This window comes from Hemiscyllium ocellatum, chromosome 9 (genome assembly GCF_020745735.1).
Source record: "Hemiscyllium ocellatum isolate sHemOce1 chromosome 9, sHemOce1.pat.X.cur, whole genome shotgun sequence".
Taxonomy (NCBI): Eukaryota; Metazoa; Chordata; class Chondrichthyes; order Orectolobiformes; family Hemiscylliidae; genus Hemiscyllium; species Hemiscyllium ocellatum.
The window spans coordinates 76,465,657-76,481,147 of NC_083409.1; the positions used below are offsets into that span (position 1 = coordinate 76,465,657).

At 39.0% G+C, this 15,491-nt stretch overlaps 1 protein-coding gene across 3 annotated transcripts in view; it reads right to left on the reverse strand.

Moving 5' to 3' along the window:
• Positions 1-9,800: 9,800 nt before the first annotated feature.
• The window catches only part of mast2 (microtubule associated serine/threonine kinase 2), a 416,215-nt gene continuing 410,524 nt past the window's right edge, over positions 9,801-15,491 (reverse strand). For all 3 annotated transcript variants that reach the window (XM_060830482.1, XM_060830481.1, XM_060830483.1), the window contains one exon: positions 9,801-13,615. In XM_060830482.1, coding sequence (XP_060686465.1) covers positions 11,574-13,615 — 2,042 coding nt within the window. In that variant the 3' untranslated portion in view covers positions 9,801-11,573. The remainder of the gene's footprint in view (positions 13,616-15,491) is intronic.

A 15,491-nucleotide genomic window follows, 5' to 3' on the forward strand; every position in this document is an offset into this window, starting at 1 on the left:
ATTTGTTCAGAATAAGGCATCAGGCTTTTTATTATGGCTCAGAAAGCATTTTGAATAAAATGTGATGTATCTAGAAGAATCGAACAATAGCAATACAAGAATGTGGAAGGTCAGAAGAAAACATTACATGTGGCCAGCACCAGAGATCAAAAACAAAAAAAAAATTCACATCCCTCAATTGATTTTGTCATCAAATATCTATCAGCCTCTTTTAAGATTTATGAACTATTCAGTCCAATCACCTTTCTGAAATATCTATTCCAAACATTGAAACCGCTGTGTGAAGCAGGCTTATCTCAGCAGCTTCCATCTCCCTGGAGACGTCCTTTCATTATTCTTCTTGGGATCATATAACCAGCTTCTCGGTGAAACCTTCTGATATTTTTAAGAACCTTGATAGATTTCAACAAACCTGCATTTATCCACACCTTTCACAACCTCAGGATGTCTCAACTTCTTTTTTCCCCACATCTCTTGAAGCACTTTTAAAATGTAGCAATTATTGCAATATAGGAAATGCAGCAGCCAGTTTGCTCAAAGTTAAAGGCCACATACAGCGATGACCATGCCGTCTGTTTCTAGTGACATTGATTGAGGGATAAATACTGACCAGAGGAATCACTCATCTCAATTTCCCCCTCAATCTTCCCTTTAGCGCAACTAGGCTTAGCTTCTGATTACAGGAATGAGAATGATAGCCCTTTGCTTTGCTATTGCCATGATATTCTGTAACATGGGCAAGTTCATTCTAAATATGACACAAAGGGAAAAATAGAGAGTATAGTTTACTGGAAATCACAAAGTTGAACTAACAGTTTGAGGCATGAACATGTAATAATATGATTGGCTACAGAATGTTTATTAACTGAAATATGATTGGATAATAGTCACATATAGCAGTTAGGCAAAAGTGAGGGCTGCAGATGCTGGAAACCAGAGTTTAGATCGACGTTTCGGGACGTTTCAGGAAATCTTTCCTGAAGAAGGGCTCATGCCCGAAACGTCGACTCTCCTGCTCGTCGGATGCTGCCTGACCTGTTGTGCTTTTCCAGTACCACTCTGATCTAAACATATAGCAGTTATTGCAGCATCCAAGGACCAGGAGAGTCGACGTTTCGGGCATGAGCCCTTCTTCAGGAAAGATTTCCTGAAACGTCCCGAAACGTCGATTCTCCTGCTCCTTGGATGCTGCCTGACCTGCTGCGCTTTTCCAGCAACATATTTTCAGCTCTGATCTTCAGCATCTGCAGTCCTCACTTTCTCCTGTATAGCAGTTATTCAACCAAGATTGGATAGCAAAATGGGTAAATAAATGTGTAATTCTTTTTGATTGGAAATGATAATTTAGTTTATTGAAATTCAGTTGAAAGTTTGTTATCTGTAAAAAAATAAATGTTCGGAATTTTGACCTTGTAATAAAGATCTGAACTCCATGATATTTTCCTGAAGTATTCATCTCTCATGCAGGCAGGAATAAACATTTAAACAAAGGAACCCATGTCTTATTTGGTCCAAGTGGAAAGGGTTCTATGTAGCAGCAGTGTGTACTATCTACAAGATATACTGTAGAAATTCATCAAGGCTCCTTTCGTCTGTATTTCCAAACTCTCTACCATTCCCATTTAGAAGGACAATGGCAGCATTTACATGGGAACACTGTTACTTGCAATTTCCCCTCCAAATCACTCACCATCCTGACGTGGAAATAGATTGCCGTTCCTTCTGTGTCGCTGAATCACAATCCGAGAACTGTGGGTCTATCTATAGCACAGGGATTGCAGTTGTTCAAGTAAGCAGCTAATCATCACCTTCTCAAAGACGACTAGGGATGGGCAATGAATGCTGACCCTGCTAACGATGCTTACATCCCACAAGCAAAAAAAAAACTCAAGCTTTCCTAGAGTCAAGATAATGTACTATTAAATAACTATAAAAGGAACCATTGAAAGAATATATGTGAGGGAGGATAACACTAACATTTTTAATTTGATTTTCCATGGACACTCCAGAGCATTGTCTTCATCATGATTCATGATGTAAAATCTCATACAAACAGGCACTATGGTGAACATTACAGAAAACAGCAGCATGTACCTGACACACCTGGGGTTAATTTTCAAAGCCATTTTGAAGGACAATGAGCTAAGTATGCATGATGCATGTTTTGCTCATTGGTACTTGCAGTTGAGAAGTTCTTAATGGGATTGCTGCAGATTGTTCAAAAGAAATTGGAAAGAAAGCTTGATTAGTAGTACCCTATGATTGCCATCATGAAATGTATTGGCTGGGCTCCATGGCGATGTCACTGGATTTAATGTTCTGTTTAATTGACAAGTGGGAATTAATTGAGAAAATGAGAATAAGGTTGATAAAAACAAGCCTTCGTCTGGCCACTTTGTTATGACATGGGATAAAACCAATTTATTTATCCCAATCATTTGGGTAATCCTGACAGTATGCTCTCAACATGGTCTTCAATGTCTCATGCTACCTTTCCAAAGCTCCCTGGGATTCAGGAAGATACACACTTGATGTAAAGTGCTGTATACCTAAGCTATCCCTGACTTCCTTAAACAGCCGAGCAGTAAAATTAGACTCTCGGTCTGACTGAATCTCTCTGGGTAGCCCATATTGCTTGAAGAAAGCTGCTAACTCCTTGACCACCCTTTCTGCCTTGATACTCTGTAATGGAATTGCCTCCATAACCTGGTAGACACATCATTATGGTTAGCAAGTACCAATTCCCACTTTTGGTTCTTGGGAGGGAACCTACACAATCAATCATAACCTGTGTGAAAGGTTCTTCAAATGTGGGAATTGGTAACAAAAGTGCTGGTTTTATTACCACTTGTGGATTACCTACCATTTGGCGTGTATGACACCTATGGCAAAAGTTAACTACAGCCTTGTGCGTTTGAGGGCAATAAAAATGTTTTTCTACCTTAGCCTGTGTTAAATACCCCTAGGTGACATCCTCCAGGTAGTTCATGTGCTACCCATAACACTTCCTGTCAGTATGCTACCAGCAACACAATCTGGTGCAGTTCGGCCCATTTCCCCTCTGCACTAGCTTGCCGTGGTCTCCATTTTTGTCTTAGGATTCTATCTTTCAGATGACAACTTTCAGGAATATTTTCTGCCTCCTTTTCTAAGTACGCATCCACATATTGTCTCATCTTTCTGTTGTAAGTCCATTAGCCTTTCAGGACTAAACATTTCTGCCTGTTCAGGTTTTTCCTGCACCAGGAAAACAGGGTGTCTGCTAACTGAGCCTCAACTCCTTCATCTTTCTCTTTACTTTGTGCTGTGACTTATGATAGTGGAATCTGGTTACTACCCAGTCTGGAAAAATACCAGGGTATTTTTCTTTTAACTCAGTTTCTTAGTCGTCTCCACAACAAGAGATATCATTTCCACCTTGAACCATGCTAAATCTTTCCCAAGAACAAACTGGATTCCTGGAACTGTGTCAATCACTCACACTGGAACTTCCCCAGACTTGAGCTGGCACTCCAACCTGATCTTACATAGGGGAACACTAAATTTCTATCCATCTATCCCACAAATTACCACTCTCTCGGCTAACAGGTCAGAAAGAGTGCAAGTTCACTCATCTCTTATTAGAGACTGGTTAGATCCTGCATCTCTCAAAATTATAACTTCTTGCCCTTCTCCCCCTGTTCTCCCTCAGAGTTCTACATGAATGCATGCAGTTTTTGAGCAAAGTACAATATACCACCATTACACATGGAGACACCTCCCACCTTGTACATGGCAGGTACTCATGTGACTCAGCCAACGTTGTGTATCTTATACATTGCAGGCAAGGATGCCTGGAGGCAAGGTACATTGGGGAAACTGAGCAAAGGCTATGACAACAGATGAATATTTATCTCAAGAGGGTTGGAATATAAAAGCACCGTTGTGCTACTGAGACTTTATAAAGCTCTGGTTAGGCCCCATTTGGAGTACTGTGTCCAGTTTTGGTCCCCACACCTCAGGAAGGACATACTGGCACTGGAGCGTGTCCAGCGGAGATTCACACGGATGATCCTTGGAATGGTTGGTCTAACATACGAGGAACAGCTGAGGATCCTGGGATTGTATTCATTGGAGTTTAGAAGATTAAGGGGAGACTTAATAGAAACTTACAAGATAATACATGGCTTGGAAAGGGTGGATGCTAGGAAATTGTTTCTGTTAGGCAAGGAGACTAGGACCCGTGGACACAGCCTTCGAATTAGAGGGGGTCAATTCAGGTCAGAAATACGGAGACATTTCTTCGGCCAGAGAGTGGTGAGCCTGTGGAATTCATTGCTGCAGAGTGCAGTGGAGACCGGGACGCTAAATGTCTTCAATGTAGAGATTGATAGATTTTTGATGTCATGAGGAATTAAGGGCTACGGGGAGAATGCTGGTAAGTGGAGTTGAAATGCCCATTAAGTAGTAAAAAATGAGGTCTGCAGATGCTGGAGATCACAGCTGAAAATGTGTTGCTGGTCAAAGCACAGCAGGCCAGGCAGCATCTCAGGAATAGAGAATTCGACGTTTCGAGCATAAGCCCTTCATCTTTCCTGATGAAGGGCTTATGCTCGAAACGTCGAATTCTCTATTCCTGAGATGCTGCCTGGCCTGCTGTGCTTTGACCAGCAACACATTTTCAATTGAAATGCCCATTAGCCATGATTGAATGGCAGAATGGACTCGATGGGCCGAATGGCCTTACTTCCACTCCTATGTCTTATGGTCTTATGAATGGGCACCGCACAACAATCAACAGACAAGAGGGTTTCCTCCCCGTTGGGGAACACTTCAGTGGTCCAGGACATTCGACCTCAGACCTTCGGGTGACCATTCTCCAAGGTGGACTTCGGGACAGGCAGCAGAGGAAAGTGGCCGAGCAGAGGCTATAGCCAAGTTTGGTACCCATAGGGAGGGCCTCAACCGGGACCTTGGGTTCATGTCACATTACAGGTGACCACCATTGCACTGTATACACACACACAGGCACTCCTATACACACGGACACACATATACACAGACGCGCACATAGACACCCACACACACCCTTACAGACAGACACACTCAAGACACTCTGCACTCACTACACACACACACACACATAGGCTTTCTCACACTCACAACCCCAACCCAGACAGACAGACAGACAGACACACACACACACACACACACACACTAATATAAAGACCCACATGCACACATATATTTTGTGGGGTGAATTTGTACTTGCAGGGTTACATTGTACTTTGCTCAAACACTGCATGAATTCATGTAAAACTCCATTATCTCACTTTTTAGATTAGAATCAATCAAACATCAGGTAATAGACAGAGAACACAGGGGGCTAACACGTTCAACATATTGTCTAGCTATCACCATTGTGAACAGCCAACCTGAGAATGCAACTTTTAAAAAAACGTTTTGTGATTTACACATGAAAGAAGTGGAACTATCATGGTATTCTAACAGATGAAAGGCTTAACAATCAATTTTTCAATGTATAATTTCAGTTATATCACACTGTAAATTTTTGCTATAAATTCTGTGTGTTAGGATTGAGCCCTCCACTACCACCTGATGAAGGAGCGACACTCCGAAAGCTAGTGTGCTTCCAATTAAAACTGTTGGACTATAACCTGATGTTGTGTGATTTTTAACTTTGTACAAAGGAAGATGTTTGTGGTCGTCAGAGGTCAACCAGCTCAGCTCCAGAACAGTACTGCAGAAGATTCTCAGGTTGTGTCTGAGCCCCAAGCATCTGTAGCTGCTTCATGAGTTCCCCTTCATTGCAAAGACTATCTTTTTATTTTTCTGCATTTTTGATTGTGGACTGAAGTGGGAAAAGTACTGATTTAAAAGCCAAGGAATTTTGAAGGCTTCACACACACAAAGCAGGTTACCTGACACTCATTGTCAAGATTGCTTACATTGTTATTGGTTTAAGTAATGGGGAAAGCCTGGTTACAGACAAGGCATATCCAGTAGGCTTGTATATGAATGGAGATTTGCCAGCAACAAGTAGCTGACTGGTGTACGGCCTAGTGACCAGTTATTGATTAACAAAGATCTCCTGCCTGCCAACAACTATGTGATTTTGCTCTCAGATAGCTGACCAGATTTGCTACCTCTGGACTGTTAGTCCTGTAACAGTCATTAAGGCTTGGATGAGAACACGACATTCACAGGTTTGTTGAAACAAGATTCAAAGGAAAGCATTGCTTGATTGACAGCTTTTTTCTCTCAGATCTCTTTCTCATTTGCTCAATGCTTATTTACACAAAATAAAGAGGTGTCAAATGCTTACGGTTTCTGGGGTTAATACCTTATTAAAGGACTGGTTGAGTGACACTTCTGTAGGAACGTAGTAAAAAGAGTCTTTTGTAATCAAGTTGTGAATGACTGGTTTTTGGAAGTTTTTTGTTCACTGTTAACACTGGTTTATTTTTTCTATACAATGTGCAGCTGAGTAAATGGACCTTAAGTACAATAGGTTGGTAGAGAATATAAGAAAGGCTACTAGGGTGGAGTCAGGGGTATTGGTTGGTATGGAGGAAATGAGGGGCCATTGGAGGTGAGTAGAGGGCACAGATTAGCATAGAGACCATGAGTTAAATATTTTGAACTTAACATTTAAAAACTCCCTTATCCCAGCTATAGCTTACAACACCTCTGAGGGTCATTGAAACCTGGTTCAACTCCATGAAAGTTGCAGAGGGTTAGAAGAGGCTCTTCTCTGCAATCGAGCTTCCCAGTTCAGGCATCTAGGATGCAGGCTTGTGATCTGCACTCGTCTACACCATTATCACACCGTGACAATAACTGGGGTGCTGGGAATCCTGGAATTGTTCCAACCACCTTTTAGAAAGTTGCACCAAGTCCCCTGAATTCCACAACAATCCAGCCATCATTTTTTAAGGAATGTAGTCTTTCAAACTATCTTCCTCAAAAGGCGGTTGAAACACAATCTTTGGTGATTTTTAAGGCAAAAGTAGATAGATTCTTGAGAAGCAAGGGGATAGGAAGGAAAGTGGAGTTGGGTTTACAATCAGATCAGCCATGATCTTATTAAATGGTGGAGTTGTGTGACCTAGTGGCCTTTGACTGTTCCTAGCCCATGTCTGTATGTTCAGCTCAACACCCTTTCATCAGAACTGTCTTGTTTTCCTCTATTAGATGGGTGCATTGAATAGTGTTTTTATTTACCTTGGTATTATGATTCACTGTTATGTATTTCCTATACTCAAACCCCTCAAAACTTTCTGATGACAATTCATTCATCTTAAGCATATCCCTGTTCCATTTTTCACAAACGTCAGACCTGCTGAGCTTTTCCGGCAGTGTTTTGTTTTAATATAATATGCAGATTTTCAATACCTGCAGTATTCACTTTTGTTTACTTCGGTTGAAACTTGAGCAAAACAAGAGGCAGTATTTTGCAGTCCTCTGCCTGTATGTGCGCAGGTAGAGAGGGACCAATACAATTCCCTCAGTGCGAGTTTCTAGCTCCAGTCCTGACACTACTGGCATTAGAGAGATCTCTAAGGAAGGACTTTCTCCTGACTGAAGAGTTGAATCCATGGAATGTTAAATAGCGGCTGGGCTGCTGTGATCAGTTGGCAGGTCTTCTGAAAAATCTAGTGAAAAAAATCATTGAAAACAAGTAAATTCCTATCTGGATAACATCAAGCTAGATAGGTGTATACCACAGAATCAGAGGTTTTGGGGATTTATTACCACTTTGGAATGAGAACAAATGTTGCACAAACGTGCCAACAGAATTCTTAACACAGAGCCTAGATTCAGTTGTGTCTTTATAATAGACCAACACAGATTGACTATGCTTCATTTACTGAAGGAATTCCTCTCAAATTCTTTGTGCCTTCTTTTTTCAGTCTCAGTGAGCATTAGAATATTAATTGAAACCATTTTGTTACACAAATAACTACCTTGCAGTTGGGTTTTTCTCCTTGGCTTGGTTACAGGCAGGGTGTGTGCATGAGATAAACAGATAATAAGAAAAGGGGCTTACTGATAATAAGTAGTGCCCAATGAGGCATATGAAATGCATTTTGGTGACCAAGGTACTATGAGACTATGTACTTTTGTATTATTCTGAATCAGAAGCAATCAAACGCAGCGGAGGAGATACTCATTAAAAATTAAGTCAACAAAAAAGGCAACACCTAAGTTTCAATTAAACTTGAATTCACCAAAACATATGATTTTCAAGAAACATTTCACCTTAGAAATTGAAGGATACTTCGGATAATCTTCTCCTTAAAGGAAAAACCCTGTCCCTGGTGATTCTTAGAAACCGTGAAGTAAAGCCACTTCAGTTTCGGTTGATTTGTTACAACACAGACAGAAACTGATTACCATGGCTAGGATGCCTCAAACTAAGAGACTACATAATCCATATTTGCTTGTGTTCGCCGAATGCAACATAATTGTTATCTCCATATGGAAACACATACCATCTACTCAACCACATTATCATTACATAACATTTGGTAAGCTTCTACTGCCTATTTTGTCTGAACCAGTGGAGTGAAACTGGCCCAGATAATGACCAATTGCTGAGATGTGCCTCTTTATGGTCACATGACTTCACTGCTGTAATTTCAACATAGAACTCAATGTGTAAAGAACCACATTAAGTGTGCAAGCAACTATTTTACTTTCACATAACTCACTGCCAAGGTCATTGGGAACATTGTGCACAATTCTCACAAGTTAACCTTCAAAAAAAACGACAAAAAAAATGGAGGAATCAAAGAGGTTCCAGAAGTTACACACTAAGTTATAACCAGAAATGCAGAAAATTAAACTTGTTTTCAATGAACAGAAAGTTATATGGATAATATTATTTTAATAGTTTTAGCTTCCTGAACTCAAGCAAAAAGAAATTGGATAAGTAACTTGTTAATAAGGGCATATATAAACATTTTATGTCATATCAGTCAACAGGCAATTTTCAAAAAATATAACTCTGAACTATGCTAAGGCCACACGAATGTCAATAATATCATTCAAGTGGTTAAGACTGAGTAATGAAAGCTGCAATATTAGACAGTTACTATGAAATTTCAGAAGTTTATTTTAGGAGATTTTAGAAAAAGGATCATATTATTTATTCTTCTCAGAGATTTTATTTATGACAACTCAACATGCTTCCAATGTTATGTATGGAAAGAACAAATATGCCTTGTGACTGAAAGCCTTTTCCATAAATGCTTATATATTATAACATAAATCGGAATTTGAAAGTCAATTGATAAAAGGTAAAGTCGTCATAGTCCCATAAGACCACCCCTTTTATCAGAGATAGATGAATGATGGTGGTTTAACCTGAGGACAGAAGTTGAGAAGGAGAATACTTCTTGATACCCTCAGCCATTGTGGGAATTTAATCCATACTAGGGGCATCACAAACCAGCCATAAAGCCAGCTGAGCTAACTGATGCCCTTTGTATACAAAGGGCACTCAGACATTTCTCAGAGGTGATACATAACCGACCCTCATTATGTCAACATGTAACAGATTGAACAGCATATTTCAATTAATTGAAATTTATTTTAAATTAATTTTACTATCTTTGGTGAAAATAATGTGGTGAAATGGGAGTATTGACTTTAAAAAAAAACTGAATCATACCACATTTATGCACAATTTAGAAATTAACCACAACTCTTAAATTTTGCGAATTATGGCTTAACAGCCACATCAAAGAACAAGTTAAATGCAATTAGCCTGTATTTTATAAGTACATTTTTTGTGACTGTCATAATTGCAGGTGCACATCCTTAAACATTGCCATCTGGATCATGAACACTAGTGTGTTGCATAATACTGGACTCGAGGCATTGAGGCATTTAGAAAACAAGAACAAATCTTCACCCTAACTTGATAAGTATGAAAGACAACACAAAAAATGCCATACTCCTTTTCACGGCAGTAAACACACCCCCTTTATTTCAAGTATTCTTCCTCATTAACTTTGAGTGAAAACATTATAGCAGAAAGAAATCAATTAGATGTACTGCGAACAAAAGCATAAGCTCCACAGTACTATAATGTCCTTAGAACCTGCTCTTTTTTCCTTTTTGTCTTTTTATTTAAAAAATTTAAACACAGCAATTAAAATCAGTCAGTATTAACCGTTAACTGTCTAACTTACTTGGTTCAACTATCTGACACATTTAGCAAAATATAACTGCTAATGAAACAAAGCAATCTACAATTGTTAGGCTAGCAGAAGCTCAGAGTTCTATTAGTGCAATACATCGTGAAGGTAGCATGATTAAGGGCAGAGGTTGTTTGGGAGGGGAGAAACAGAGGAAAGAGAGAAGGGGAAACCAAATTAAAACTTTCACATCAGCTGAAAGCTAACAGCTTGTTACATAAAACTATTGCAAAGTTGTTATATTGTTGTAATGGGAGCTTTTAAAAAAAAGTGAAGCAAACTGCCATTAAAGTCTTAGGTCTAAAGGGTATTATTCAACATGTGTTTTGAAATGTGAAAAATGTTCTGTATATTTAAAGGGATGACATTAAATCCAACATGCCATAATAATGCAACACAAAAAACCCTACTGCAACAGTTTAGGCAACATTTCGTATTGGCTAAATAAGTACTAAAATGGTTTTGTTTTAAATGCTTCTCAATTTTTTGTGAAAGTACTTCCATTACATATTCACAACATTTCTCCATGACAACAAAGTATCTACGTGGCACAAACCCAGAAAGACATCCAAGACTGTCGTGTATATATTTACAATAAATAAGATACATTTCTCTGATACATTAATACAAAAGAAGGACAAAATACAGTACACTGTCAAATACTCTGCAGGAATGTATTACCTTGCATAGTGACAAGTTACATTACAGAGCTAAGAGTTCAGGCAACACCATGACAACAAAGAATCTAGTAAATAATAACGTATAGGCCTCTAGCAAGGCTCTGTTGGCAAACCTGGGTTGCACGTATACAGATATCAATGCACATTATAGGCATTTTGCAGTTGGGAGTCACTTAAATTTGAAAATGTAGAAAACAGAGATGATATGTCAGCTAAATGTACTCATTCATGTGCGTTATGGCATTTCTCATAAAAATCACAGTGTACACAGGAATTACCACCAATTTGCAATTTTCCAAAGAACCCTTGGTCCAACTTAAAATCAAATTGGTATTTGCGATAGAGTGGAAAAAAATAATGCCAGCTACCCTGTTTGAAATGTCAGCTCACATCCAAAGAAAAATGAAACAGTAGCATATTGGCAGAACAGGACTCGTCCTCAGAACTGAATATAGTGTTAAGAAAATGCTAAACTATTCATACATATTTGATTTTTTTTTTGCAATAGTGTATGGATACAAAGTCAAACATGCAGCTAAGTAACCTCCAAAAAAAGGTATTTATAGTTAAATGCTGATAACCCATTTCCCTACAATCGGGAATTATCAACTATGTTTTTTTGTAATTATCACATGCAAATTTGTGTGATAGCTGCACGTTCTGCTCTGACTTACAGTCTACTGATTCTTTACTTTTTACATGACAACTTCCGGATTGATCTCTCCCCACACTTTTCCACATTCAGTTGTTGTTGTCCTCTTGGTGATGAAATTCTTGCAGTATCTTGCACTGCTTTTTGCTCACATAAAGCTTCCACGACTGGCTCAGACTTTAACAAGGAACCACCAACTATGCCCTTCTCTTCGAATTTCAGATTCGAATCTTCAGGCTTTGATGAGGGTGTTGTGATACTTGACACTGCAGAAGGCTCAAATGTGTTTAAATGTGGTCCTTCTTTATCATTCCTGGCTGCCAAATCATATGAACCCACTTCTTTCCTCCTTTCAGTTTCTGTTATTCCAGGGATAGCCAACTTCACTGGACCCAATACATTTTTGGCAACAGTAGCTAAATGGGAAACAAAAGGTGTTTTAACAAAGCTAGCTGGAGAGCATTTTGTGCCACCTGTATTTTCTGTATTTATTGCAGGTTGAGTTTTGATGTCAGGCCCTTCACTTTCCTTTAATATTTGCTCACTTTGGCTTAATCTTCCTTCCATTTCCCCTGCAGTGGAATGTTTAAGATACTTGGCATTATTTGAATGAAAAGACTTTGTACCAATTCCAAACGAATCTTTTTGCTTATTCACAATTTGGCCTTGGACCTCATCATTTGGCTTGCAAACAGTTCGCGTGACATCCTTTTTAGGACCTTCAATTCTCTGGGGATGCTCTGAGGTATGAGGAGACATTGATGTGAAAAGCAGATGTTGATCAGCTACTTCTGGTAGTTTGCGATGTTCATCCTCTGTAGGTTTTCTATGCACCATCTGATTAAGAGGAGTGCTACTGCTATCAATACCAGCTTCCAATAAATTCATTTGAATGTCTTGATGTATTTTGAATGCTGACTTCCTGAGTTCTTGGTTTGATGGTTCCTCTGCGGCTTTTTGCATTGAGTGCATTTTGGGTGAATCATTAACCTTTGTGGTAACACAATCCATTAGAGGCTTTTTTACTTCAATAGTATTCAAGTCTCTGGAACCTGTTTTATTCTGGCCACTCTTTTCTATGCCCAAGACATCATGCTCTAGTACAGCCTTTTTCCCAGGTACAGTGTTAATTGAAAGTTCTTCTGACTGATATTGTTCTATTTTCTGTGCAGCTGAACTGCTCATTTCTTTAGACTCAGGTAAGAACATAGAACTGAGATCATCCTCTGAAGAATCTCTACTTTCTGCTTTACATGAATTATAACAAGTTTCAAGTAAATTTGAAACATCAGTTTGAGCAGAAGACCGATGCAACTTTCTCCCTTCCTGGCTATCTTCTGAACCTTCATCACTTTCATCCTCAGAGATCTCTACCTCACGAATGGCATCTTGCTTTTGTAAAGCTTCTCTTCTTTCTGCTCTGTCATGTCTTATTGCTACCAGCTTGTCATTCAATTTGCCCTTACTCATCCCTTCTGATGATTCTTGTCTGCCAATTTTTCGGGCAGCAGGTTGCTTTAGTGTCCCCTTTTCTGCAGGGCCACGTTTGTTGCCTTGTGTCTCATTAGCAGATTCTTGTAAACTCTGCAGACTGGGGTCTCTCTGCAGCATTTCTTTCTTAAATTCTGAGTGTGAAATATCCAGGCTGTGCTTTCGGGAAGATGACAACTTCTTTTCAGATGATAGAGTGGCAGCCAATTTTTCAGCTGACTGCACCCTCTTCAGTAAAGGTGATCTTGGAGGTTCTGCACTCTTTGGCCTGGAGATTTGCCGGACCAGTGGTGGGGAAGAGTGTAATTTAACTGGAAATGATTGTGCTGCATTTGAACTGCCCAAAGAATGTGAAGGCAGTGGAGATGGGGAGCGCTGAGGAGATGTTGGCTGCGGAGTGGGTGATGGTGTGCGAGCCAGAGGAGAAAGGGGGATATTCCCTGCAGACTTACGTCTAGGTGACCTATACTGTCGCTGAAGTTTGGGAGCTAATCCTTGGAGGGAGCTCGGACGGATGTGACCAGAACTGGCGGGAGAATTGGGCACGCTGGAACTCGGAGAACTGCTCTGTGAAGAATTACCACCAACTAGAACGAGAGAGATCAAAACATGGGATTATTATTCAATAAAAAGAGAGTAACTTAAAAATCATACCCAACTGACATTCGTGAGATGAAAACAGCTAAACACAACCATGCAATGACAAAAAAAACCCTGCAAATCTAGTTATTCACCTCCAATACATAATTTTGCACAAGAAATATCTGAAGGACACATCATAAAAGCTTATGTAGATTTGGTCATCACGTTTTTCTCTATTACAAGGAGAGATCAGAAATACTTCCTTTACCGTTTCCAATCATAGGCATAGGAATTAAAAATTGCTTTTTGGATAATTCTGTCCTTGTTATTCATATCTTATCATCACCTAATTACTAATGAGGGACAAATGTGTGATCCAATAAATGTATTGCTTACGGAATTTCTATAAACACACTCATAACTGTCTAGCCACAGCTCTATGCTTTATTTTGATGCAATTTAGATGAGATGAAAATTGAACAAGTTTGATTTTAGAGCACATTCTTTTCTCAGCAAACTGCACAGAATTTGATAGTTTCAGTGACATGAGATAACCTTGGTATTTGTGTTCTCTAGTATAGTTCTACAACGACCAAATAATGATTTAATAAAAATCTCAAAACAACTTCAAGCTACATGGGTCCATGAAACACCACAATAATGACTTACTTAAAACTACAAATGCAGAACAATTCAGCTCATTTGAAACTTTAAAACTTATGAATCATGATCTTATTTCATGTATTACGTAATTGAGTTTGTTTGTCTTAACTGATTTTAGCCTAGTTTTAGCAACTCAAAGAACATGAAAATAAGAATGAGGAAAGCATTTATTCTATCTTAATTGTTATTAAATTGAAGGTGAGTATTGTACCTTTAAGAGAGAGTGAATGATGTTCTGAACTAAGAGCTGACAAGCACCTGCGATGACTAGCCAGTTATACTGGAAAATTGAAAATATGCAACATTTGGCAGTGAAATGATTACCCGAGTTGGCTGCTGTTAAATTCGAGTTGACAACAATTCGAATTTAATCAGTTTAAATTATGTCCCAGGTTACTAAAACCCAATCGAGTTTGAATTTATTGTTTTGCCAACATCGAATCAATGAGATGATCTGATGTTGGGGTACAAAAAAAGGCAGGCAGTTTGTACGTCAGACAGAGTAACTGCCATTGAGAGAGCAACTGCCATTTGAAACACTCTCTATCAAAGGGACCTTTTCATATGAAACATCTTCATAGTAAAAAGAAAGACGACGACCCAGGGAGATCTTTAGCTGGAAGAAGACAGACACCACAGATGACAGCCACTGTATGGTTTTCAAATTAAGTTGATGTAATTTTAATAAGTGCTTTTATTGGAACAGTATAATGTTATAGAATTGGAGGCAGGTAATAAACAGTTAAGAGAAAGGGGGCTTAGCGTTGTGAATAGCTGTTGCTTAATGTTCACTTTTAGAGTTAAAGAATAAATTGATAGTACTTTCTTTAAATAGTGGAATTTGGGAGTTCTCTGTCACTCAAATTTTAACAGACTACGAGGTGAGGTGAGCTTTTTCTGGATGTTTGGTTTAATTAACAGCTGTGTCATAACATAATCTAAAACTAAGAACTGTGGATGTGGAAATCTAAGACAAAAATTAAAATTGCTGGAGAAAGTCAACAGGTCTGGCAGCTTCTATGGAAAGAAAGCAGAGTCAATGTTTCAAATCCAGTGACCCTTCCTGTATTTCATCAGGATGGCCACAAGTACTATATTCTATATCGAAAAACATTTTAAATGCAGCCACTGCTGATAGGCATGCAAATATGGCTGATGATTTGAAAATAACAAACAAGAAATGAATGAATAATTAAGGAGTCTATTTTTCATGACATT